Source organism: Lethenteron reissneri, chromosome 54 (assembly GCF_015708825.2).
Source record: "Lethenteron reissneri isolate LAM-NWPU_2019-01 chromosome 54, ASM1570882v1, whole genome shotgun sequence".
NCBI lineage: Eukaryota > Metazoa > Chordata > Hyperoartia > Petromyzontiformes > Petromyzontidae > Lethenteron > Lethenteron reissneri.
This window is the reverse complement of record NC_083832.1, coordinates 3,841,548-3,868,483: the sequence shown is the minus strand read 5'-3', so window position 1 is coordinate 3,868,483 and position 26,936 is coordinate 3,841,548. Positions and strand designations below refer to the sequence as shown.

The following is a 26,936-nucleotide window of genomic DNA, read 5'->3' as shown; positions in this document are numbered from 1 at the left end:
AGGGATGCATCTTCTTGGTTCTTTCGGTAAAGTCACGTAGAAGGGAAATAATAAAATAATAAAAATACTTTCATTTTATTATGTATTGTTTTTATTATTTTATTATTTCCCTTCTACGTGACTTTACCGAAACAACCAAGAAGAACACTAAAGTTCTGCATCGCCAAGTCAACGCGAGGCTACAACACTCGACAACCTGTTCATGCACAACGCGAACCTGTAACACTTCAATGGTAAACTGAGCTGCGGCACTGGCTAAGCTAGAAGGGTGTCCCACTGTACTCGGCTAGGCAGCGCGAGGTAGTTGGGGGAGGTGAAGCCGCTCTCGTGTGGTGGAGCCGAGTGGTGGAGCCGAGTGGTGGAGCCGAGGTGGATCTCGGTGGAGGCCAGCAGGCAGTTCCAGGCAAGGGCGAGCCGGACCACGAGTCACGATCAGTGCCGGATGAAGCGAGTGCGGGCCTGTAGCATATTTTATAAAGGGGCCCTAAATAAAAAAACCCATAAATATTCACACACAAATGTGTAACTTGCATAGCAAAGTAATTGTATTTCTCACTTTCTATATAGCCAGATAATACAAGAAATCGATAACCTTCAACACCCAGTCGTTCATAAAAGTTGAACGCAGTATAGTACTATAGTAATAGAGCAAGTGCAGAATCACTGAACCGGAATTGATAGCTTGAAAGCATTTCGCGCGGGGCCCTTGAAAGTGCGGGGTCCGTAGCATATGCAGCTACTTTTGCTACTAGGATAATCCGGCACTGGTCACGACATGATACTCGGCATAAACACAACTGATGTATGCACTTGGCATTTACAAATAAAGCGATCAACATTTGTGCAACTTTGGCCCAAAACGACATCGGTTGGCATTGTCGGGGAATGTCCAGGAAGTTGGTGACGAGGGGTTCACAGCGACCCTTCTCTGTAAGGCGTCCCGTGCACAGTTCTGGACCCATCAGGCCCTGAGATCACCACCACGTAGCCACCGCACAGCGAATGAGGAGGCACTGTCGGTTAAACTGTCCAGTTTTATTTTATATACAAAATATACAAAACAGCTTTATAAAGATCAAGTTATTCAACACGTATCAAACTGTAAATTAACGTTTATCCAGAGCTTGCATCAGGATTCAACACAGAAATGTCTCGTCTTCTACACAGGGTTGGTATTCGAGCAAGCCAATCCCATACCTGTCAACCCATACGGTTTACCCCGCATTCTTGCACACGGAAATTGAGTTTCCAGGTCCATACGGCGTACAACCGTTTCTCCCTCGCGATGGGACTTTGTAGGATGAACGTTGAGATGTATGAGGGCACGGGGTGACCAATAAGGTCTGAATTGGTCTGTAATAGGGTCGGCGCTGCTAAGGGTGTTGATGTAGAAACAACTCCATGGTTCTCCATGGAGTTGTGAACCGAGTTGCGTTCCGCGCGGTGTAGCCGCCACACTCACTGCCGTCTGATAAAATGTCGTTAAAAAAAGACGGAATCAGATCACCGCAAATGTATGGAGCCTTACAAGTAACATATACAACGCACGATCAGGACACATTTGCACTCGCACTCTTTACGTCTGCGTCTCTCATTCCACGCGTTTAAAACTTGCGAGTGAAATGGAAGGATCAAAGAAGTGCACGTGGCGAATGGTTACGCGCAGACAGCAGCTCCAGTCAGCAGCGAGCTACTTTCGAAACCGCATAACACCACAGTATTTCATAGGGGCCGTCCATAAATGACGTCACGCACCTGGGGGGGGGGGGTCAGACATTTGTGACGATGTGTGACGAGGGGAAGGGGGTTTGAGAAATGTGACGTCACGTAAAAATGCACAACTTTAAATACATATAAACACCACGTTCTACTTAATTAAATAGACTTTTTTTTAATAAATGTTTTCTCCTACAACATCAGAGTGCAGCGGCACATTAAATACGCACTACAATGACAATAGTTTAAAGCGATTTGAAGCATGTTTTTTTGTGGGGGGGAGGGAGAGCTTTGTGACGTCATATTTGAGGGGGGGTCTGACTTTTGTGACGCCGTGTGACGAGGGGGGGGGGTCAAAAATTGTCCAAAATCGCGTGACGTCATTTATTTATGGACGGCCCCATACAACATCGAACTGTCCAGTGCCGCTGAAAATTATAAATGAAGTCAGTTTGTCAAATCTGCATTCAACTATACCACTGGCAGCATACATCCTGTTGGTGGTGGTAGCGATCTCGACAACTTCGAGAACACAATCGTATTTTCTCAATTATATTCCATTGTCGCGTCGCAAGATGAGTGTTTCCTTCGAAACTCTTGCAGACAACAGTGCACCACCCAGTGGAAGGTGATATCACTGCCAGTTAGGACATCAAATCGCCTCTTTGCCACGTGAAGGGCATTGCAGGTTTACACGCATTGTACGCAAGGGATGTTCTTCAAAACATGTTTTTTTATTTCTAGATTTGAAGTTTTCGTGACTGCAAGGATCCATACTCTTTGGTTTTTTCGGTAAAGTCACGTAGGTGAAAATAAAATAAAAATATAGTTGTTTTCATTTTTATTTTATTTTCACCCACGTGACTTTACCGAAAAAACCAAAGAGTATGTTTTTTTTTATCTCAGCTATAATTTTACTAATTAAATGAAAGCAAAGTGCAGTGTGATCGTGGTTTAGCACAGCCTTTGGTAACCGGGCTGAGCCCACCAACTCACTGCGCTTGAGAAGCTGGTGTCATTCATTCGAGGAGAGCTGGCCTGATTCTGCACGATTGGCTACGTATGGTACGAAAGAAGTTCAACATACATACGTACAGGACAGGACGCCGAGATGCTTAATACAATCGGGGGTAAGATCCCACGAGAAAATCTTCAACAAACTCAAGCGTGACATTTTTCGATTTAAAGCTTTCTTGACTGCAGGGATTCATCTTCTTGGTTCTTTCGGTAAAGTCACGTAGAAGGGAAATAATAAAAGAATAAAAATAAAAAAAATAAAATACATTATTTTATTATTTCCCTTCTACGTGACTTTACCGAAAGAACCAAGAAGATCAAGCGTGACAATTATCTCCAACAATCGTGCGAAATTGTCACACCGACACAGACGACTCAACAAACACCTGCACGGACACCACGTTGCCCTGCAGCGCGGCCGCTAACCACGGTGTGGGTGAGATATACGCTCGGTGTGCCCCGCCGAGTCTTCGGCACGGATGGAAGAATCCATGATCAGTGAAATTCATGGGACCAGTAGTCATGGGAGTAGCGATGGAAGAGCGACAGGGAGGTGACTGACCGCCAGTTAGCGAGGTTACTCACCTCTTCACAGTAACGAGTGCGTGCGGTGTGTGCGTAGCGCTCAGAGAATCACTTCTGGTCATACGCGCTGTCTTTTCCTAACAGTGACTGAAATGTCTCATGCTCTCATTTGCCTTTTGTCCCATCGGGCTCTTCCAAGGTCGTTATGCTGCTTTGCGCGAACATAAAACCTAAAAAAAGAAGCTTGTGTAACATTTCTCTCGCGAAGTGGCACCATTCTCGTTCCATGTCACTGCCGGCAGTCCGCGCAGGCGACAGCCCTTTCCGTTCAGACATAACAACATTTTGTTCTTCATTACAGAATTTTAGTTCAGCGGCGTAAGTCGGGCACATAGCCAGCACGAGCCACGAACTCAGAAGCCCCGTGCTCAGTCGCCCCATCTGCCCCGGGGCAGTTTCAAGTGGCGGCTTTGCGCGAGGGGGCACACAGGACGACGGGGTCACCGGGTCGGGAACACGACACGCCGCATTTGTTCATTTCGCTTGGTCATGCACGACACTGACAAACCGAGCTCGTGGCGAGACCCTCTTGTCGACAAACCCTAGCCCTCGTTCTCCACTTGCATAGCAAAAGGTTGCTTTAAAACGCCTTCTGGGGGGTGTAAATCGAGTACAATATCAGTTGCCGGTAACATTATTTTCACCTCCTTTAAATTCGGGCTGCCACTGTTTCCACAGTCGACCAAACCCAGACGTATTTCGCAGTCAGCCAAGGTCGCTGAAAAACGGCGCAGTGTCCTGCAGTAAAGTTGGAACAGAAGACCGGTAGCAGATATCGGTATACACACAAACACAGATGCCAATTCCCGGAGTGTGCGGCTCAAACCCGGACAGATTGGAGCCTGACTTTAACTGATAGCATCTGTACATGCGTGAAGACTCAACGCTCTGCAAAAGTGAACACAGTGCTCTGAGCAGTGCTCAGCTGGGAAGCAACTCGTGATTAGCGCCCTTTGAGTTCACATCTAGCTTCCCTCTTATAGGCAGTACAGCAACACGAATACAGTAAAGCCACACTAACATGGTCACCGCTGATCCAGAAATCTAAATAATCTGGACGAGTCAACACAAGAATTAGAAAAAACGAAGTTCAATATAAAAAGTGTCACGGGAAGCCGCCACTTACAGAACTTGCTGGCAGTAGACACTGAATTACATGAGCACAGACACAACGAGAAACATCGACAACAACGACCCTTCCATCACAGCTTCAACCTCGCCCCACGTGACTAAATCTACTAACATGCCTGTGAGGCCCTTCCCTCGGTCAGCCCCTCCCACTTGAAGGAAGCCATGCCCACTTATTCGCGAGCTTCACACGCACAGCGCACGGATTCGCTATTCGATGTTGACTCCGCCTGCTGCTCAGAAGCCTAGCCGACTCTATCAACCCCGCCCAATATTCAGGTAGCCCCGCCGTTTGCCCAAACCAAGATTCATGCATGAAGCCAGAAAATTTTAAACCGGGAAAAAAAAATCCCAATTTTTTTGGAAACACTTCAGGACACCGGAACAGCGGTGTCCTGGCCAAAACAGGACGGTTGATAGCCTCAAATGACGGCCGGCTGTTCGCGCTGTGCCTGTGAGCTCCTGCTGCTGTGTTTTGCTGTCTCTAGTATTTGGGACAATCGAGTTGTTGCCGTACCTCACGAGACACTGACGAAGCACGAACTCCGTGCGCCGGTGCCGAGCGAGATCTTCCACGTGTCCTCCTCGTGCGCGCATCGCGTGCGCTACCGCGGCACGCTAGCCTAGGGGTGTGGAGCCTACGGCCCTGGGCCGCACCTGGCCCGTGACTTCGCTTCGTCCAGCCCGCTGCCACATGAGGCCAACGAGGAGTTGGCCAACGGACCGCGAGCAATATTTATCCGTCACTGCGAGCATCTCGGCTGCGCTAATCGAACGCTGGAGGGAAAACGTGTGGATCTGACGACGCTGTTTCTAATTTTTGCCTTGCTCAGTCATATCTGTCACCACGGTGAAAGTGAGCCCAAGTTATTGTCGCCTCGCTATTGGATAACACTGCGGCAGGTGCCCATGTGTGCCAGCCCGCCTCAGGGATCTGGAAGGCTCGGTTTGTTTGGACCCCAGCAGGGCAACGGTTCTCCAACCGTGAGCCAGACTGCGTTGTGGATAGCCCTTGCACGTGCGTCAAACCCGGGGACTTTCACTTTTCAAGAATGGGAAACAAGTCCCATGCAAGTTGTGAATGGCAGGTGTCTACAGTCGCAATTACCACCTTCACTACTCTCGTTTACAAACAAAATAGATGTGATGATTACAATCTCATGAAAACATCTCTTTAGACATTGTAGCAATTATTAACCAGAAACATTAGCTGCATTATAGACGATCTCCAACTTCATATTGTCTTATGGTTGTTGTTGTTGTTTGACTTGCATCCCACTAGGATTTTTGCACACAGCGTTGGTGTACGGTGTCTTTTTTCTGCAATATTTTGCTGTCTTTTCTTGGATTTTCTATTTGCACTTAGTCACATATTCACTTTAAGATGTTTTTGTTCATGTTTTTTGTTTTTTGTTGCACCCGATTCAAGAGCCGAATGGCTCACAGGGCTATACCTAATAAATGAACTTGAACTTGATATGGTGTTAACCGCTCGCACATCTGGGCTGCACTCTGTGCCTGACAAAGATCCCCATATAGCCTCATTTAGATTGTTGGGGCAGGTGCTCTGAAGCAAGCACCTATTAAGGCCGCGACCCGGCACTCTTCATCTGTCCAATGCTGATGCAAACACATTGCACCACGTGCTAATTAAAGCCAAGTCCACTTGGTGAAGGCCTAGGACGGTTCAGGCATTCGCCATTATTGTTAGCTATGGTCAGGAATCAAACCTAGGTCGCCGGGTTCGTAGTGCGGTGCACTAACCACTGTGCCACCGCTCCACCTGCTGGATATCCACACGCACCAACTTTGCGCACACACTCACACACAGACGCACTTTTACAAAAATCCTCCAAGCGAGGCTCACCAACAAAACTGCGGAAATACTTTCATCCCCGCCGGTGTCGTGAGCTAGAGCCTCGTCTCTTGTATGACGTCGTCTTCGGCCAGCTCCTCCTGGAGGGAGATGTGCTTGATGGAGTGTCTGAGGGTCATGCTGCTCCTCACGGGGTGACCCCGGAACGAGCCCGCGTCCGGCACGAACTCGCGGAACAGGGCGCTCTTCTTGAACACCATCTGCGCCGTCCCGTACTCCCTCACTTTTCCGTCCTCCAGGACCTGCGGGTGTCACACAGAGGCGGCCTCGGGTTCAAGTCCACACCGGTGGTCGCACCCAAGGCTGGTTGGACAACTAATGGACATCTGTGAAAAAGAGTTGTATAGCTCATCGGATTCCTCCAGTATAAATATTCTAATTCTGATTGCCACCTTTTGTGTTTTCGCTGTAGCCAGGCACGGGCCTGGAAAAGGAAAACGAGTCGGGTGAAGGCACCAGGAAAAGTATACATTTCCTCGGCCATGCCGTTGGCTGGGGCAGGAAAACTAAGCTCAGTGTCGTCCGCGTTTGCTTCCTTTGTGTAACCGGCTTCGCAAATAAGAGAAACATCACAGAAAATTAGATATATTATCTACGATTAATATTGCAAGATAATAATAACAACATACAGTGCAGCCATCTGTCAATCCAATGCTGGATGAAGGCCTCTCCATGCCATTTTGGTCATGGGAGTTGTTCTGACCATCCCCTGCCACGCTGGTTCAGTCTGGGTGAGTAGTAGGGGGATGCCCAGCACCGGTCCAGATATCGCTCACCACTAATATTAGCCGTGGTCAGGTATTGTCGCTGGATTCATAGCGCAGTTATTTGCGGACGAGAGGAATTATTTGATCAGATAATCGGACGGGAGCTGAGTTTTCTCCTACGTGGGTGGTGCATGCGGCCTCAGCACGGACAAGGGGTGTGTCACCAAATCAGGACAGTGGGCTCGAGAATGAAGATAACGTTACCCTGGCGAATTTCTCTTTAAAGATTCCAGATGAAGCGATGGCAAACACATTTGCAGGGGACACGGCTAACAGGGAAACTGATGGATGAGACTTGCCGGGCTTGGGCACTATCATTGCAGTTGCACAGGACAACCGATAATGGGGCTGGCTTGGGAAATGGCAATACAGCAGTGGATAGAGAATATTAGCTAATCGTGATGATCATGAATACGCAGATGGTTTGTCTCCTTCCCATATCTGTTCCTCCAAATAAAACATGTTTTACACATCCTATTAGCCACACAGCCTTTCTGGAAGTGCGTAATTTCAGCAGCATTGGGTCAACGCAAGCAAACTATGGACCGTGTTCGACATCCATTGTCTCATCAGCAGTGTCAGGCCTGCTTGGACCAATGGTGATGATGACGGCGATCATGATGATCAACTATATGTCGATTTAAAGCTTTCGTGACTGCAGGGATTCATCTTCTTGGTTCTTTCGGTAAAGTCACGGAGAAGGGAAATAATAAAATGATAAAAATTAAACATAATAAAATAATTCTCACGACGTTTCGGCCACAACGCAAGCAAGCAGACGGCTGCTTGCGTTGTGGCCGAAACGTCGTGAGAATTATTTTATTATGTTTTATTTGTATTATTTTATTATTTCCTTCTCCGTGACTTTACCGAAAGAACCAAGAAGACGATGATGAACTACTCACAAGGATCTGATTGCAGTCGTAAATGGCGCGGATCCTGTGCTCCGAGACCAAGATGGTGCAGTCCTTAAATTCCTTACGAATGATCCTCATCATGATCTGTGCCGTTCTGCAGACATAAGACGAAGCGAGTGGACACGCACACACACGGGGGTCAGCTCTTCATCACTCACCAGACGGGCAACTCGCAGAGTGTGACACCTTTAATTTTAAACATTCCCAGTGATATAGGTTATATCTTGATCGTATCAGAGCCGTTCTTGTTATTACACAACCTACATGCAATGTTCATTCTGGATTTCATTTTAAAACACCACGTGATAATGTAGTGGCTATGAAAATGGCTTGAGAGACTTGCTTGTAACATTGCAATACTGTATTTAGAGATCGTGAAATCTTGGCAGTAAAGGCCCTGATACGCACTCACTGTAACGTTTCACCGCAGAGGGGCATTGGGCTACACCATCAAATTTTCTCTCTCTCCAATTTATACAAGATCGCTTTGCTGTTGTATTTTCTTCAGATTTTCACATCGTTTTTCCCAAACATAAAACCACCACCATCACACCCACAAACATTCCCAGAGATGGCTTTAATTGTGAAGGACAAAGGAGTATCTCCGCTAGAGCGAGCGTCGGTGCGGAGTAACAATATGAACAACAATATTAAGACGCACACAATTCGACTCTTTCCCACATCTCTGCGTGCGCGTAAAACACGACAGCATTTAGACATCCCATCAACCACGCAGCCTTGCGGGAGTGCATCATTTCAGCAGCATTGATTCTCTCCACAAGCAAAGCCCTGGAGTGGTTTCGACCCACGCGGTGTCCCACGTACTGCACCGCGGGGGGGGGGGGCTCACGCACATCTGGTCGAGGTTTGCCGTGGGCTCGTCCAGCAGCAGGATCCGGGCCTTGTAGAGGAGGCAGCGCACCAGCGAGAGGAGCTGCTTCTGCCCTTCGCTCAGCACCCACCCGCCCTCCACCAGCATGACGTCGAGCCCTCCAGGCAGCGCCTCCACCACGTCGCGCAGCCCCGCCTGCGGCGCACCATCGCAAGGGTAGCGCGTGGCATCAGCGCTCCGCGGGCGAGGGTCGGTGGACAGCCCGGAGACCCGTGCGGCTCCGTTACCCGCCGGGCTGCACGGGCGCGGCGCGGTTGACTATGCGGTGGCGTGAAAGCACTGGTCGCTCACGGCGGCACGGTGGCGAAGCCATGCAGCTGTTTCTAACCGGACCCGGCGGTTAATCCGAGCCGGTGCGATGCACGCTGGGCAAGGAGCGCGAGGAATGACTGCCGGCCCGGTCACGGGGAGTTCTTTAAGGCGAAAGGCAGAGGAGGCATTGTGGTTGTGGTTGCATGACGTCTCATTCCGGCGCTGTAATTGTGTAGCGGTTGCGTGTAACGTTGAAAAACTCCTGTGGAAAGCGACATCACAGCTGCACAATGCATTCTGGGTATTTCTAACATGGTGGTAATGGCATGCCATGGTGTCGTGGGCAGCCAAGTTGCGTCATTCAAGTTAAAGGTTACGGCAGCGGCCAAAGCGACTGACATTTACGGGAGGTGAGCTGCATGGGTTTGTGCGTTGAGAGAGCAGGTGTCCTGAAGTGGCTCCTGTGTCTGGCCCAGGAGACTAAACGCTTCTGGCAGTAAGACGTTGCAACACCGACGGGACAAATGTGTACGGCTAGCTGGGGAAGAACTTGTGAATTGAAAGTAACTGTAGGTCGTCACTCTTGTACCGCCCGCGTGCAACATGGACTCACCAGGTCAATGGCTTTCCATATTTCTTCATCGTTGCATCGTCCGTACGGATCCAGATTTTTCCTTAACGTTCCGGTAAAAATAAATATTTTCTGCAAAAGAGAAACGAGCAGCGTTTGAGTTTTGTAAAAAGCGTGAAGAGGGACGGTCACGATCCGCCCAAATCGAGCAGCGCCAGGCTCCGCTTCACGGGACGAGCGACGCCGTTCGGCAACGCCACCTACCCTAGGCATGTCCAGACCTGGACGTGCAAACGTTCAACCCGGGAGGAATGTCACCGGCCGATGTTGGTGAACACGGTCGTGCTTTCTCAAAATTTTCTTGACTGCTCACGACTCCCAACTGCTGCCACGGCATCATGGCTAACGCACTCAACGTGCTACCCAGAGGCCACCGGTAAACGTTCCTCCTCACCTGCGTGATGACCTGGAACGCCGACCTCCACGTGTAGGGTGCCACGTTACGCGCCGACAGGCCGTCGATGCGCACCTCTCCCTCCACGTCCCTCTGCAGCAGCAGGCACGCGAGCAGCGTGCTCTTCCCCGCGCCCGTGCGGCCCAGGATTCCCATCTGTGCGGAGACGCAACGGCGCCGGTCACGCCCCGTGCGGCCACGCCGGGTTCGCGAGCCCGCTTGCCGCACCGCCAGAGGTCGCAAACGGGTTTGGATTCCTTACCTGTACCTGTACCCGGCTGCACCAGGGTCGCAAACGGGTGCCCGTACCCGTACCCGGCCGGGTACGGGTAGCCGGGTATCGGGTAGGGTACGGGTATCGGGTACCCGGTTGCGACCTCTGCGCACCACCCTCTCTTGGCGTCCTCGTCGCCCAGTGGGTTAGCGAGTTTCACAGATCTGTGAGCCGTCAACCCTTGCCTCCAAAACGCCGGAGCGCCACCTCACCAGGGTCACTACCTGGCCGGTTGGACCTGGTACAGTCCTCTCTCATGTCGGCGACTGTGACCTCCTTACATTCGGCTCTGTCCGTGGTATTTACTCACAAACTCTGTATCAGATACTCCTCCCAGTTGCATCCAGTCATTCAAATTGCTTACAGTGTAACTTAATCACTGTCTTCCCCGGCTCCCTGCACCAGTAAAAACATATTCATGTTCAGTCTCCTATTTTCTCATTACACGTCCCAGAAATTCAACTTTCCTTTCCACAATCATTCTTGTAAATGTTCTGTTTGTACTGTGCAGTCCAATTCCGGAATTGGCATTTGTCTTTGGGCGGCGGGAGTTGATTTTTGCCGAGAGTCCTGGTACCGACATTGTGTGGAACTCTGTCATCACACTTCACTGCACAGTTTTGATCATAGGCCTCGGCCGTCTTGAGAAGTGCGTCTGGGTTTGGTCTACGGTGCAAATGGTGGCGGCCATATGCCTCGCACGGCCATCGTGAAGCAAGCAGCGTGGAGCACCTTCTGTCCCTGCTGGACGTTGAAGGAGATGTTCTGGAGCACGTACGGCGCTGTCGGCGAGTGCCGCATGGAAAGGTTCACCACCTCCAGGTGGCCGGCATTGGGCCAGTCCGGCGGCGGCGGCGTCACCACGAAGCCACTGCTCTCCTCCGGGATGTCCATGAAGCGCAAAATCCGCTCCGTGGAACGCATCTGAGTGCATCACGCGATTCACTCATTAGACGCACTGCATCATCAAAGATTAAGATCCCCCGGATAGCCTTAACAGACTTCTGGGGTAAGTGCTGTAAGCCAGCACTTATGAAAGCTGGCAGGGGGACACGAGGAGGCGGGTGGCCAGCACATTTGTCTCCCGAATGATGACGTTTACACACAGCACCAGGTACTCAATTAAAGCGGGGCGAACGGCGCTGTGGCCAGCACTCACCATGCCCTCCACCTCGATGCTGGTGTTGATGGCCCACTGGAAGGTGCTCATGATGTTCATGGCCAGCGTGAGCGCAATGGCAATGGAGCCTTCGCTGTAACCTGTGACAACAAGCGGCAGCGTTATTATATTGACAAAGGCCGGTCAGTGTTGTGTTGTTGTGTACGCTGCTGCCTTAGAAGCAGGGGGCAGGTGCATGAAACCACACGCAAACCTACAACTTTAGGCATTCAACAATGATAATAACTCTGCTCTTCAGTCCCAAAGATATTTAACAAACTACTTTATAGTATTTGGTTGCATTACATTTCCACGTGTTAAGCCACTTCGTCGAGCTATCACTTGTGGCCTGGTAAAATAGAAACTAGTTTAGTTTAACCATCCCTGGAGTAAAACGCTACACGTAATAACAACAACAAGAAGAGAGTTGTGTGTGTGTGTGTGAAACGTGGGCGTCTCGTGGGAGCAGGGTGAGGGGCAAGGACTGACCCTTCACCCCCACGGAAATGAACGTCACCGCCGTGATGAACAGTGTGAAAATGATGTCGATTCGCATCTGGAACCAGCGAAGGGCGGAGAGGTAGAGGAACCAGGTGGCCGTGTGGATGTCCAGGGCTTGGTGGAAGATGTTTTCAAAGTAGTCGTCTCGGCTGAAAGCCCTGATCGTCCACAGCCCTTTCAGAGTGGCGACAATGTGAGCAAAGATTGGGTTTTTGGCTGTGGAAAAAAGCACATGGGAACAAAACACACGGCTTAGCAGAGGTGCACACACGGGCAGCAGCATTCCTTGTGTAATGTGAGCATATATCCGGGTGGTTGATGGATCACACCTCGTTACGATGATTGGCTCTACCGGTCCTGGCCCATAGCCAATGGGGGGAAGTCTAGGGGCGTGGCCCTGACGTAATTGGAAGGTGACATCTGTATGTAGAGGATTGGATCTGCTGGCTTTAGCCACAGCCAATGGGGGGACGAGTCAGGGGCGCGGTCCTGGGATCGTACGATGGAGTCTAGAAGATTCCATGGAGGTTAACCAGGATTGGTGGAAAGGTACCACATGACCCGGGTATTTAAAGGGGTGGAGACGGACAACACGTGGTCAGATCTGGAATGAACGGAGGGTGAGGCCACGCTGGAGCGGGGTCCAGGCTGCCACGTGGCCGCGCGTGTCTCTCTCTCTCTCCCTCTCACGCTGTCTGTCAGCAGCGTGAAGGAGTAAGATGGGAGTGTTGTGAACGAAAGACAAATAAAGACCGGATTCCAGAAGTCGCTTCCACGACCTTTATTACACTTGTACTTGACATCGAGTGTCTGAGCGATCTCCCGCTCCAACGAGCAATGAGTCGGTGCTCATCCCCTTTCTTACTGCCAGAAGCCAGCGGTGGAAATTCCACATGACTAGGACGTGGGCGAGTCGATCCAGAGTACAACCACTGTTGACTTCTCCGCAAAGTGATATTCACTTTATCAACCCACATAGGGATGATGAGTCAACCCCCACAGCCAGGATTTCAACTCGCAACCTTCCAATTGCGAGCCCCTCGCTCTACCCTGAGCTGCCTGGCTGCTACATCATCATCATCATCATAGACCCCATCCCTTCCTCTGAAGGCCCCATCGCTTCCACTTTTGGCTTTTAGGCCCGTCTCTGAGTAATTGACCCTCCTAATGCTTACGCTGTACGTGGTGAGTAAGGTTTATTGTCACTGGGTAAAAGGCAATATCACCTCGAACTCGTGCCCAATCTCGATACTGTTCAACCTCTCGCGCTGACGTACTGGCCACGCGTCAGCTAGCAGGGCCCTTAGCAATCTACGGCAGGCTGCACCCAGGGTGGGGGGGTGGGAGGGCCTCAGGGCAAATCCCACCGCGTGGGCCACCCGACGCCTTCAAACCAAACCGGGAGTGTTACATCTGACACCGTGACGTCGAAGCACGGGGCCCCCCAAAGCGCGGGGCCCGGGGTGGTCGCCCCGATTTGCCGTGTACCCTAGGGGCGGGTCTGGCCCGCACCTTTACTTGTTCCCACCTCACCATTGGAACCTAATTTGCCAGTAATAATATGATAATTGGTTGTTTAACCCTTCTATCTGGCAACAAAACTGACACCTTTTTACAAGGAGTCATGTTTGCATAGACCACAATACCTGCAGCCATAATGCAAACAAAAAACACAACTCTGATAATGTGCACTGTCCTTGAAGTTGATTGGTCCACACCCGAGACAGCTTTCCTTAGAGCCTAGTCTCACATGGTGTTGGACTAGATGTAACCGCGACACGCGCGTGTTCGCCTCACCTTCCGACTCCATCTGCTTGAGCTGGCGGAACGTCCTCAGGAAGTAGTGGCGCAGGATCATGCAGCTGATGCCGAGAGGCAGCGTGACGAGCATCGTCCACGGGATCATGGCGCTCACCACGGTCACCGCGCCCAGCACGATGAGGAACAGCTGCGGAGTGGGAGCGTCAGTGGCCACGCACCACACCAGCTAAGGACTCATTTGAGGCTGAGTCGACCTAAGGGAGGTGCAGGACTGGTTCAGATTAATCGTCACGGGTGTTGGCCGTGAGTGGGAATCGAACTCGGGTCGTCGGATTCGTAGCGCAGCGGGTCAACTACTCTGCAACACTGCTCCTCACTCACACATAAAGACAAAGATCCCCCGTGTAGCCTTAATAAACTTTTGGGGCAAGCGCTGTTAGCAAGCGCCTATGAAGACCGGCACGGCACATACAGAGACACATACAGGCACAAATGCTCTCTCTTAGACACACACAACAGAACTCACCTGGAAGTAATCGAATATTGCCAGTGGGAGCTGATCATCGGTGATGGCCACATCTTTTGAAAAGCGGTTGATGATGTAGCCTAGAGAAACAGAAACAGTGTCGCGTTAAAGTGGGATTCATGATCGCGGTTCCTCCGTTAACATCAGTACTGGGAGTGCAAAGGTGGCGCCGGGCGTTGTGCTGGCCACTCACCTCCTCGTGTCGGCTTTTAATAGGTGCTCGCTAGCAGCACTTGCCTAACAATCTGCTAAGGCTTTATGGGTGACCTTTGTGAGTGGGTGTTTGGATGAGTGGGCGCGTGAGTGCGTGCGTGAGTTAAAGGGTGGTTGGGTGCGTGCATGAGCGAGTGCGTGAGTGGGTGTGTCAGTGAGTGTGTGAGTGCGTGAGTGAGTGTGTGAGTGGGTGTGTGAGTGGGTGTGTGCGTGACTGGGTGAGCGAGTGAGTGCGTGAGTGAGTGTGTGAGTGGGTGTTTGCGTGCCTGGGTGAGCGAGTGAGTGCGTGAGTGGGTGTGTGAGTGGGTGTGTGCGCGACTGGGTGAGCGAGTGAGTGCGTGAGTGTGTGAGTGTGTGTGTGCGTGCTTGGGTGAGCGAGTGAGTGCGTGAGTGGGTGAGTGGGTGTGTGCGTGCCTGGGTGAGCGAGTGAGTGCGTGAGTGGGTGTGTGAGTGGGTGTGTGCGTGCCTGGGTGAGCGAGTGAGTGCGTGAGTGGGTGTGTGAGTGGGTGTGTGCGTGACTGGGTGAGCGAGTGAGTGCGTGAGTGTGTGAGTGTGTGTGTGCGTGCTTGGGTGAGCGAGTGAGTGCGTGAGTGGGTGAGTGGGTGTGTGCGTGCCTGGGTGAGCGAGTGAGTGCGTGAGTGGGTGTGTGAGTGGGTGTGTGCGTGCCTGGGTGAGCGAGTGAGTGCGTAAGTGAGTGCGTGAATGGGTGTGTGCGTGACTGGATGAGCGAGTGAGTGCGTGAGTCAGTGTGTGAGTGGGTGTGTGCGTGACTGGGTGAGCGAGTGAGTGCATGATTCAGTGAGTGAGTGGGTCCGTGGGTGACTGGGTGAGCGAGTGAGTGTGTGAGTGGGTGTGTGCGTGACTGGGTGAGCGAGTGAGTGCGTGAGTGGGTGCGTGACTGGGTGAGCGAGTGAGTGAGTGTGTGAGTGTGTGCATGACTGGGTGAGTGAGCGAGTGAGTGTGTGAGTGGGTCCGTGGGTGACTGGGTGAGCGAGTGGGTGGGTGACTGGGTGAGCGAGTGGGTGGGTGACTGGGTGAGCGAGTGGGTGCGTGAGTGGGTGTGTGCGTGACTGGGTGAGCGAGTGGGTGCGTGAGTGGGTGTCTGGGTGAGTGACTGGGTGAGCGAGTGAGTGCGTGAGTGGGTTCGTGGGTGACTGGGTGAGCGGGTGGGTGCGTGGGTGACTGGGTGAGCGAGTGGGTGCGTGAGTGGGTGTGTGCGTGACTGGGTGAGCGAGTGGGTGCGTGAGTGGGTGTCTGGGTGAGTGACTAGGTGAGCGAGTGAGTGCGTGAGTGGGTGCGTGGGTGACTGTGTGCATGATCGAGGGGGCTGAGTGGCTGCGTACACGATTCAGTGCGCGCATCAGTGGGCTCGTCGGTGGGCGCACGGGTGCCCGCGTGGGTGAGTCAGCGAGGGGTGAGTGAGCGAGGGGGCGAGGGGGCGATGCGGCGAGGAGTGCGAGGGGGGTAGAGGGGAGCTCGTGCCTGGCTGCTTCTCCAGGAAGAAGGAGGCGGGCGCGTGCAGGATGGCGCGCAGCATTCCGCGGCTCAGAGTGTCCGACACGCGGATCGCCGAGTGGATGAGCAGCAGCCCCCGGATGGGGTCCAGCACGAAAAAGCTGTCGGCCAGTCCCACGTAGATGTAGAAGTAGTAGTAGTTGTCCGTGAAGCTTTGGACGCCATCCGTGCCGTTGTCGGGCCGCGTCGTGTTCACGCGGTCTTCTTGACTGGGGCGCATTCACACGCGTCACGCGCTGTCATGACGGCCGTCACTGCGTGTCCGCCACCGTCGTCAACACGTGTGCACAAAGCGACACGGAAGGGAAGACCCGGCACAAAGACGAGCGGCTCGCGTGGGCCGCCTGCCACGACGACGTTCCACTGGAATTAGAAGATTCTAGATTTGAAGCTTTCGTGACTGCAAGGATTCATACTCTTAGGTTTTTTCGGTAAAGTCACGTAGGTAAAAAAATTACATTTAATAAAAGTTAAATAAAATAAATATCAAGTGATACAGCTATCGTGCTGTGATGGTTCCACCTGAAGACGGAAGCTTGTGTTGCCTCCGAAACGTCGTGATTTTTATTTCATTTTTATTTTACTTTTATTAATTTTAATTTTTTTACCTACGTGACTTTACCGAAAAAACCTAAGAATATGCTCTCTCTTAGACACACACAAATAAAATAAAATAATAAATCACGACGTTTCGGAGGCAACACAAGTCTTTTTCATCAGGTGGGACCGTCACAGCTAGATTTACTGAACTTGAAGCTTCGATAGTAAAACAAAAATGTAATTTAAAATCAATCGCGATTGATTTTAAATTCGTACATTACAATCTTTTTTTTTTAAACGAGCGCGTTCCATCAGTTTGTGCCCCGCCTCCATCGCTGTACCCCTTTGTGAAAGCGTTTTCGTTGCACGGAACCGAGTTGGAAGATGTTACGACGATGTTGTTCCACCAATAGGCGAGGGACAGCATCGGCGCGATGATGGATGTGCGTCAGTGTAGCTGGAGCAGCGCCGTCTCGGCAAGGCTGTGGCGTCACTCCCGCACCCCATGATTGGCCGGTGATGTTGCTAGAGCACTTCTAACCGATAGCAAACGATTTCGATTTAAAGCTTTCGTGACTGCAGGGATTCATATTATTGGTTCTTTCGGTAAAGTCACGTAGAAGGGAAATGATAAAATAATGCAACTAAAACATCATAAGATAAAATTCTCACGACGTTTCGGCCACAACACAAGCAGCCGTCCTCAGGTGAAGAAACAGAGCTGTCGTTGGGACGCTGTCTTTCCGACAGACCTGTTCTTCACCTGAGGACGGATGCTCGTGTTGTAGCCGAAACGTCGTGATAATTTTATTTTGTTTTTATTATTTTATTATTTCCCTTCTATGTGACTTTACCGAAAGAACCAAGAATACGATAGCAAAAACTCAAGATGCTGATAAGGGGCCGTCCATAAATGACGTCACGCGATTTTGGACGATTTTTGACCCACCCCCCCTCCCCTCGTCACACGGCGTCACAAAAATTCAGACCCCCCTCAAATATGACGTCACAAAGCTCTGCCGCCCCCCCCCCCCCCCACAAAACCATATTTCCATTTTGAAAATAAAACATGCTTCAAATCGCTTTAAACTATTGTCATTGTAGTGCGTATTTAATGTGGCGCTGCACTCTGATGTTGTAGGAATGCTGTTATAACAATTATTGTTGTTATAACAATTATATATTTATTGAAAGTTGCGCATTCTGATGTGACTTCACATTTATCAAACCCCCCCCCCGCCCTCGTCCCACATCGTCACAAATGTCTGACCGCCCCCGCCCCCCAGGTGCGTGACGTCATTTATGGACGGGCGAGGTAAAAGGGGACACGGTACCTTGGCGGCTCTGTCCAGTCAGCATGAGGTGAGAGACCACAGGAAAAAGTCGTTATGTCACCGACACAAACTCGGCGCATGGACGTTCAGAGCTCGCACCGCGTGCCCATTGGTCCCCGCGGCGAGAGTCGACCGGCGTGCGGAGCGACAACTATTTCACCAATTTGTGACGATCGAGTTTTGGGTCGAGGCGCAATGTACCCACACGGTGTGAGATGGCGGGACGGTAACTGACGGTATAACACCGCGTTGCTGTAGCGTTACGTGCACTGTATCGTACTGCTGAGCCGCCCAGCTCAAGAACGTAGTTCGTCATCAATCGCTCAGAGAAACCGCGTTATAACGGTGCGTGTTCCGCGTTATAGCGGTGCATGTTCTGTGTTATAGCTGTGCGTGTTCCGCGTTATAGCGGTGCGTGTTCTGTGTTATAGCGGTGCATGTTCTGTGTTATAACGGTGCGTGTTCTGTGTTATAACGGTGCATGTTCTGTGTTATAGCGGTGCATGTTCTGTGTTATAGCGGTGCATGTTCTGTGTTATAGCTGTGCATGTTCTGCGTTATAACGGTGCATGTTCTGTGTTATAGCGGTGCATGTTCTGTGTTATAGCTGTGCATGTTCTGCGTTATAACGGTGCATGTTCTGTGTTATAGCGGTGCATGTTCTGTGTTATAACGGTGCATGTTCTGTGTTATAACGGTGCATGTTCTGTGTTATAACGGTGCATGTTCTGTGTTATAACGGTGCGTGTTCTGTGTTATAGCTGTGCATGTTCTGCGTTATAACGGTGCATGTTCTGTGTTATAGCTGTGCATGTTCTGTGTTATAACGGTGCATGTTCTGTGTTATAGCTGTGCATGTTCTGTGTTATAACGGTGCGTGTTCTGTGTTATAGCTGTGCATGTTCTGTGTTATAACGGTGCATGTTCTGTGTTATAGCTGTGCATGTTCTGTGTTATAACGGTGCATGTTCTGTGTTATAACGGTGCATGTTCTGTGTTATAACGGTGCATGTTCTGTGTTATAACGGTGCGTGTTCTGTGTTATAGCTGTGCATGTTCTGCGTTATAACGGTGCATGTTCTGTGTTATAACGGTGCATGTTCTGTGTTATAACGGTGCATGTTCTGTGTTATAACGGTGCATGTTCTGTGTTATAACGGTGCATGTTCTGTGTTATAACGGTGCATGTTCTGTGTTATAACGGTGCATGTTCTGTGTTATAACGGTGCGTGTTCTGCGTTATAACGGTGCGTGTTCTGCGTTATAACGGTGCATGTTCTGTGTTATAGCGGTGCATGTTCTGTGTTATAACGGTGCATGTTCTGTGTTATAACGGTGCGTGTTCTGTGTTATAGCTGTGCATGTTCTGTGTTATAACGGTGCATGTTCTGTGTTATAGCTGTGCATGTTCTGCGTTATAACGGTGTGTGTTCTGTGTTATAGCTGTGCATGTTCTGCGTTATAACGGTGCATGTTCTGTGTTATAGCGGTGCATGTTCTGTGTTATAACGGTGCATGTTCTGTGTTATAACGGTGCATGTTCTGTGTTATAGCGGTGCATGTTCTGTGTTATAGCGGTGCATGTTCTGTGTTATAACGGTGCGTGTTCTGTGTTATAGCTGTGCATGTTCTGCGTTATAACGGTGCATGTTCTGTGTTATAACGGTGCATGTTCTGTGTTATAACGGTGCATGTTCTGTGTTATAACGGTGCGTGTTCTGTGTTATAACGGTGCATGTTCTGTGTTATAACGGTGCATGTTCTGTGTTATAACGGTGCATGTTCTGCGTTATAACGGTGCATGTTCTGTGTTATAACGGTGCATGTTCTGTGTTATAACGGTGCATGTTCTGTGTTATAACGGTGCATGTTCTGTGTTATAGCGGTGCATGTTCTGTGTTATAACGGTGCATGTTCTGTGTTATTACGGTGCATGTTCTGTGTTATAACGGTGCATGTTCTGTGTTATAACGGTGCATGTTCTGTGTTATAGCGGTGCATGTTCTGCGTTATAACGGTGCGTGTTCTGCGTTATAACGGTGCATGTTCTGTGTTATAGCGGTGCATGTTCTGTGTTATAACGGTGCTTTACTAATGGTAGAACCGCATTATAGCAAAAACGCGTTGTGTGAACACCACACATTGAGCAAAGACTTAGCGTATTACAAATAGCGTAAGGAGAGCGACTGCCGGTTCCAATCGGAACGTGATGCAGTGTCTCACGGTGTAAAGTATGAATCGTTATGAACGTTATGCATCACACATCAAGTCCGTCTTCAGGCAAACCGCATGGCACGCAAGAGGTTAAGAAGTGTGAGAAGTGAGCACTGGCCCACAAGGCCCAAAAACTCAAGCATCCAGCAACAAACAGCACCGTTGAAGTTGTAATAGATCAGAGCGCAAACATTTTCTTGATTTGTGCGAGGCTATAATTGGAAGAGCTTGTGGTGAAAGAGAAGATGATGATTTTTCGATTTAAAGCTTTCGTGACTGCAGGGATTCATCTTCTTGGTTCTTTCGGTAAAGTCACGAAGAAGGGAAGTAATAAAATAATAGAAATAAAACATAATAAAATAATTCTCACGACGTTTCGGCCACAACGCAAGCAGCCGTCCTCATGTGAAGACCAGGTCTGTCGGGGAGACAGACCGAAACGTCGTGAGAATCATTTTATTATGTTTTATTTTTATTATTTTATTACTTCCCTTCTACGTGACTTTACCGAAAGAACCAAGAAGAAGATGATGATGATGGGAGAGGGAATTCCTTAATGGAGCAGCGTGAGAGAAGAAGCATAAAGTGGCATCTCAAAGGCACCGAATCGCGCTAATTGCGAACGCGGAATCACGCCACCGCAGAAGCAAAACGTTTCCACGGAACATTCGTCGCAGGACCAACCTCCGCAGGTTCCATAGTCCCACTCCGTACACCATGACCTGTGAAGAGAATATGTATCAATAATTATTACCACAATGGACAGAGTGACATGGCCAAGCGGTAGTGCTGATACATTTTTATCCATATTACATTAATGTAATATCCATATTACATTAAGAAACGTATTTTTTTGTCGTGCGGACTGAGACGCTGCGCTAGAGAACCCGGTCGACCCGCGGGGTAGCCGTGGTGTTGTAGCCGTGGCGTGGTACCATGGTGTGACTGTACCGTGGTGTGACTGTACCGTGGCGTGGTACCATGGTGTGACTGTACCATGGTGTGACTGTACCATGGTGTGACTGTACCGTGGCGTGACTGTACCGTGGTGTGACTGTACCGTGGCATGGCCATACTGTGGAATGGTAGCCGTGACGTGGCCGTACCTGGATCGCGAAGAGCACCAGGTTGAGGCACAGCACGATGCCAAAGAGGGTGCTGCTGCCGAAGTAGCGGCGGTACGTGGTCCAGCTCGCCAGCTCCCCCTCCTCGCCATCCGCGTCCACAAAGCAGTCCTGGGGCAGCACCGCACACGCGCCGCTTGTGAATGAATAATTCACTGGATATCTGTCTTGATTTGAAGCTTGCGCGACTGCAGGAATCCATCCTCTTTGGTTCTTTCGGTAAAGTCACGTGGGTGTAAAATAAAATAAATCACGACGTTTCGGGCGCAACACAAGCAATCATCATCAGGTGGGAAAGCAAAACAGTCTCCTGCTGAGGCAGACTGTTTTAAACCAGCAGCAGACCATGATTTCCCACCTGATGACGGACGCTTGTGTTGCGCCCGAAACGTCGTGATTTATTTTATTTTACACCCACGTGACTTTACGGAAAGAACCAAAAAACTGGACATCTACTTTGCGCCGTTTGTTGCCGGCCGCTTGACGTCGTTGGGCCTCGGCACCCGTGTACGATCCACAACGAACGGAGACACTCCGCTCACCTTGATGTTGTCGTCTTCCGGAACGTCGTCGCTCTCTTCCGCCACGCTGGTGAGCGACTTGCGGGCGGGCAGCCTCTGGGGCACGACGCTGGGCAGCAGGAAGGGGTCGCCGTGCGGGGCGTGCTGCTGGATGCGCGCCGCGCGCCGCGTGTTCTCGTAGCCGGCCGATACCCCCAACATGAGGTGCAGCACCGACTTCCTGCGCTTGCTGGCGTGCAGGGGCCCCGCGCCGGCGGCGGGCAGCAGCTGCTTCCCATCCTCCGTGTCCGGGATGAGCGACAGCCGGCGACCCTCGGGCTCGTGCGGGCCGGCCGTGGGGATCGCGACGACGACGGACGTCCCGGCGGCGGAGACGACGGAGAACCGCTGGGCCTGGAACGGGAACTGCGTCCCCTGGGGCGGCTCCGAGACGCTGGCGGCGTTGGGTGACGCCGCCGCGTCACCGGACTGCGCGGAGCCACGGCGCAGCACGCCCGTGATCATGGAGCCGCGGCGGTCGGAGCTGCAGCTGTCGAAGCGCTCCGCCTGCATGATGAGCGACAGGATCTCCAGCTTGCTCTTCTGCAGCTCGGGGAAGGTGCCGTAGAAGTAAACGACCCCGTCGTTCAGAATCAGAACCTTGTCCGCCCTCTGCAGGTGCTCGACTTTGGACGTCACCAGGATGCGCGTCTTCTTGGCCAGGAAGCCGTCGATGCAGCTGTCGGCAAGGAGCCCGCGCGCCGCGTTAGGTGAATGATCGACGGGCGCAAGTTACGCAGCAAACGGAGCGAGAAATATTTTTTCCCGTAAGTTCACCTCTCGAAGACTTGCTTTTCTGTTGACACATCGAGGTAGCTGAATGGAGAGTCGAGCAAATAGAGATCTGCCTCTCTGTACACGGCCCTAGACAGAGGACAACAGGGGCAGCACAGTCACTCATAACATCGCGTCGCCTTGGTCGTGACAAGCATCATCGTCGTCATCGTCACCCCTCACAGTGCGGGACCACCCGTGGCGCATTGCCGTGCGGGGCCGATCGTGACTCTCCGCTCGCCACGTGACACCAACGCATGGTCGCGGACAGCCTCTGGAAGACGTCGCCCTTCTGAGGTCCCTGTGAGTGCCTCTGGAACCCACGCCGGGCCATGGCACCTCGCAAGCGGCGCTCGATGCAGATAAACCAAAAAGATACATTAATTATCAGAGCTGGAATGAATTTTTGCCAATGAAAGAAACAGATTTAGTACGACAAGTGGTTTTGGCGTGCTTGTTTGTGACTAGGCTGAGACCATCAACTCTCTGAACTTTAGAAGCCAGTTTAATCACCACAGGCCCGCTGCTTGGATTTAAATCCAGGATCTCCGGGGTGCTGGCCTTGCGCCCTGGGCTCAAGATCGAGCCCTGTGCACCCAGCCTCACCCAGCCCCACCCAGCCTCACCCAGCCCCACCCATCCTCAACCATCCTCACCCATCCTCAACCATCCTCACCCATCCTCAACACAGCCTCACCCAGCCTCACCCAGCCTCACCCAGCCTCACCCCATCCCTCACCCAGCCTCAACACAGCCTCACCCAGCCTCACCCAGCGTCACCCAGCCTCACCCAGCCTCACCCCATCCCTCACCCAGCCTCAACACAGCCTCACCCAGCCTCACCCAGCCTCACCCAGCCTCACCTATCCTCACCCAGCCTCACCCAGCCTCACCCCATCCCTCACCCAGCCTCACCCAGCCTCACCCAGCCTCACCCAGGCTCACCCAGCCTCACCTATCCTCACCCAGCCTCACCCAGCCTCTCCCTGCCGCATCAACGGAGGCCCGAAGGTGACACGTGAGTGGATGTTTCACGACTGTACGGCGGTTTGAGAGGTGGGCGTGCGGACCTGGCAAGCGAGATGCGCGCTCTCTGCCCGCCGCTGAGGTTGAAGCCACTCTCCCCAATCAGCGTCTTCTCCTTCTGAGGCAGATTCATGATTTCCTAAAGCAACAAAAGAGACCGCTCAGGAACGAACGTTCATCCACACCCAACACGTGGTTGCTCGGCACGATGACCCGGCACTAGGGGCCGTCCATAAATGACGTCACGCGATTTTGGACGATTTTTGACCCCCCCCCCCCTTCGTCACACGGCGTCACAAAAAGTCAAACCCCCGCTCAAATATGACGTCACAAAGCTCTGCCCCCCCCCAATAAATAAAACATGCTTCAAATCGCTTTAAACTATTGCCATTGTAGTGCTTATTTAATGTGGCGCTGCACTCTGATGTTGTAGGAGAAAATATTTTTTTAAGTCAATTTAATTAAGTAGAACGTGTTGTCTATATTTATTTAAAGTTGTGCATTTTAATGTGGCGTCACACTCAAACCCCCCCCCCCCCTAGTCACACATCGTCACAAATGTTTGACCTCCCCCCCCCCCAGGTGGGTGACGTCATTTATGGACGGCCCCCTATGACCGAGCACGATGACCTGGCACAATGACTTGGCATGATCATCCGGCACCGACTCTCAAAATGATCAGTAACAATGATACTTTGGGTTTAACAAGCTAGGTAATAATAATAATAACCCTTTGTCAATCCACTGCTGCATGACCTGCTGTACCACCCGTGGCACAGCAGGTCATGCACAGCCCTATGAACCCGGCGACCTAATTCCGATTCGTGGTCACGGATATCGTGAGTCATGTCCCTGGCTGCCCACCCTTCACCAACAAGCACCAGTGTGGTGAAATATGGATCAAGCAACTGATCAACACGACATGTGGAAGCCATCATGTATGGCCGCCACCGTTTCCACTGGAGTCCAAACCTGGACACGTTTCTCAGTCGGCCCAGGTCTAGACTCAAACCCGTGGGCTACCCTGCGACACCGGTACCAGATCTCGGCACAGATCAACTCCTGCCGCCCCAACACCGATGCCCATTCCTGGGCTCTCCGGATCCAACCGGGACCGCTGGCGACCCTTGGGCCTTCATCCGGCAGTGAATTGATGAAGGCCCATGCAAGCGGACGGCCAGCACGGGCAGCAAACGAGCAGAGCTCACCTCTTGCAGGCCACAGGCGCGCAGCACCTGCCAGAGGAGGGCCTTGTCCAAGTGCAGGCCGAGGGTGATGTTCTCCTGCACGGAGGCGTTGATAATCCACGGCTGCTGGGAGGAGAAGGAGAGGCGGCCGCTGTGGCGCACGCGGCCGTCCCACGGCAGCAGCTCCCCCAGCATGAGCAGCAGCAGCGAGCTCTGTGCGCACAGACGAAGGTCCCCCACGTAGCCTCAACTGACCGTTGGGGCAAGTGACGTTGGTGTTCGTTTATTGCTGCTCTACTGCTCGTGCGCTAACCGCCGCAGCCAAGCCACCGGGCTCGCTGAGCCGGGCCGGCCGTGTGCGGAACCCTTCCATATACCGGCGGGTCTCTGTCGCAGGGTCGATTTTATAACTAGTTGTTTTTTTTAATAATTCGCACCCTCGTTACAGTTGCAACGGCGGACGGAACGTTCTCAAAGGAGGGCTCGAGAGCGCAGGCAAGGGGCGGGAGAGGAGTCCGCTGTTGGTGTTCATCAAGAAGGCTGTGGGAATGAAGGCGACCTTCAGCTGCCCCCCTCGCGAGAGCCCGGACTCTTCGACGGATCCTTGCGGAAGTTGAGAAGCAGTATTTTGCTTAAATATTGACTTCAAGCTTTTGTGACTGCAGGAATTCATATTCTTTGGGTGGTTCGGTAAAGTCGATAGGTTCAAATAAAAGAACAAAAAACTACGACGTTTCGATCGCAACACAAGCGGTCGTCATCGTGAAAAGGGATGGGGTGGGACAAAGTCTTCAATCTCGGTTTGTTATCATTCATCAGAGGTGCACTGTGATGGAGGTGACGTGCCTGAGACGGGCGACTAACCTTGCCCGAGCCGAAGGAGCCCATGACGATGAGCATCTCTCCCTTGTTGAGCTTGAAGTTGATGTCCGACAGGACGTACGACTTGTAGAACGGCAGGTCGGTGGCGGCCACGTTGATGATTCCATTCTTCACCTTGCTTCCTTGCTCGGGGACGATTCCATCGATCTGCGAATCGACGGCAATCATCGAAACTGCTGCATGCAGCAGGGAAACAAAGTGCTGTGTCGCACCACTCACCCACCCACTCACTCATTCACCACAATGCCGATCACCTCACTTCATATTCTTGGTTCTTTCGGTAAAGTCACGTAGAAGGGAAATAATAAAATAATAAAAATCAAACATTAAATAAAATTCTCACGACGTTTCGGCCACAACGCAAGCAGCCGTCCTCAGGTGAAGAACAGGTTTGTCGGAAAGATATTCAGACGCATGTCTTTCCGACAGACCTGTTCTTCACCTGAGGACGGCTGCTTGCGTTGTGGCCGAAACGTCGTGATAATTGTATTTTATAATGTTTTATTTTTATTATTTTATTATTTCCCTTCTACGTGACTTTACCGAAAGAACCAAGACGATGAATCCCTGCAGTCACGAAAGCTTTAAATCGAAATTTCACCTCACTTCTTTTTCTGCTTCTTCCCTCGCACTGCTGCACTTCGAAATTCCTTCTCTTCCATCATCATCATCGTCTTTTTTTCGACCAAGCCCTGATATAACCTTGCTCACGTCAAGAAAAGTATTTTACACTCATCTAATACAACTTTTTTAACAGTGCTGTTTGTTGCTGGCCGCTAGATTCGATGGGCCTTTGAACCCTGTGCCCAGCCCCTGCGTGAACCACCAGGAGGTGTCAAGTGAGCGCCTCAGCCAGCAATCCCTGGACGTTCCCTCCGTGTCACCAAACGGACGTTCACAGTCTCATCAACGATAAAGAAGACATCACAATGGCGGCGTCGCTCACCTGATCCCACGACGCCGTGATGGACACGATCTCTACCTCGGTGGTGGAGAGGTTGTAGTCGAGCGGACGGTACTCCTTCAGCAACAGGAAATCCTGAAACGAGCGCACACAACATCGGGCTCCCATTATTCTGCTGCCTCCCAGCTTCGTCCGTGGCCCCTCTGCTAATTGGTAAAAGATGCGATTTGTATGAACGACGAGGTTTTGTATCAAACCAATCACCAT

The 26,936-nt window shown here is 51.4% G+C and overlaps 1 protein-coding gene across 5 annotated transcripts in view; it reads right to left on the bottom strand.

Annotated features, from left to right (window-relative positions):
• Nucleotides 1–1,016: 1,016 nt before the first annotated feature.
• Nucleotides 1,017–26,936, bottom strand: part of LOC133356597 (cystic fibrosis transmembrane conductance regulator-like) — an 82,733-nt gene continuing 56,813 nt past the window's right edge. For 3 of the 5 annotated variants that reach the window (XM_061574201.1, XM_061574202.1, XM_061574205.1), the window contains 19 exons: nucleotides 26,712–26,804; nucleotides 25,748–25,912; nucleotides 24,905–25,096; nucleotides 23,741–23,835; nucleotides 22,674–22,760; nucleotides 21,879–22,575; nucleotides 21,319–21,447; nucleotides 20,897–20,934; nucleotides 16,092–16,333; nucleotides 14,397–14,476; nucleotides 13,907–14,057; nucleotides 12,098–12,325; nucleotides 11,609–11,709; nucleotides 11,182–11,373; nucleotides 10,176–10,331; nucleotides 9,764–9,853; nucleotides 8,861–9,033; nucleotides 7,995–8,100; nucleotides 1,017–6,564 (listed from right to left, as the gene is read on the bottom strand). In XM_061574201.1, coding sequence (XP_061430185.1) covers nucleotides 6,358–6,564; nucleotides 7,995–8,100; nucleotides 8,861–9,033; nucleotides 9,764–9,853; nucleotides 10,176–10,331; nucleotides 11,182–11,373; nucleotides 11,609–11,709; nucleotides 12,098–12,325; nucleotides 13,907–14,057; nucleotides 14,397–14,476; nucleotides 16,092–16,333; nucleotides 20,897–20,934; nucleotides 21,319–21,447; nucleotides 21,879–22,575; nucleotides 22,674–22,760; nucleotides 23,741–23,835; nucleotides 24,905–25,096; nucleotides 25,748–25,912; nucleotides 26,712–26,804 — 3,222 coding nt within the window. In that variant the 3' untranslated portion in view covers nucleotides 1,017–6,357. Of the gene's footprint in view, nucleotides 6,565–7,994; nucleotides 8,101–8,860; nucleotides 9,034–9,066; nucleotides 9,413–9,763; nucleotides 9,854–10,175; nucleotides 10,332–11,181; nucleotides 11,374–11,608; nucleotides 11,710–12,097; nucleotides 12,326–13,906; nucleotides 14,058–14,396; nucleotides 14,477–16,091; nucleotides 16,334–20,896; nucleotides 20,935–21,318; nucleotides 21,448–21,878; nucleotides 22,576–22,673; nucleotides 22,761–23,740; nucleotides 23,836–24,904; nucleotides 25,097–25,747; nucleotides 25,913–26,711; nucleotides 26,805–26,936 lie in introns of those variants that run through there. The other 2 variants (XM_061574203.1, XM_061574204.1) reach the window with 2 other exon arrangements.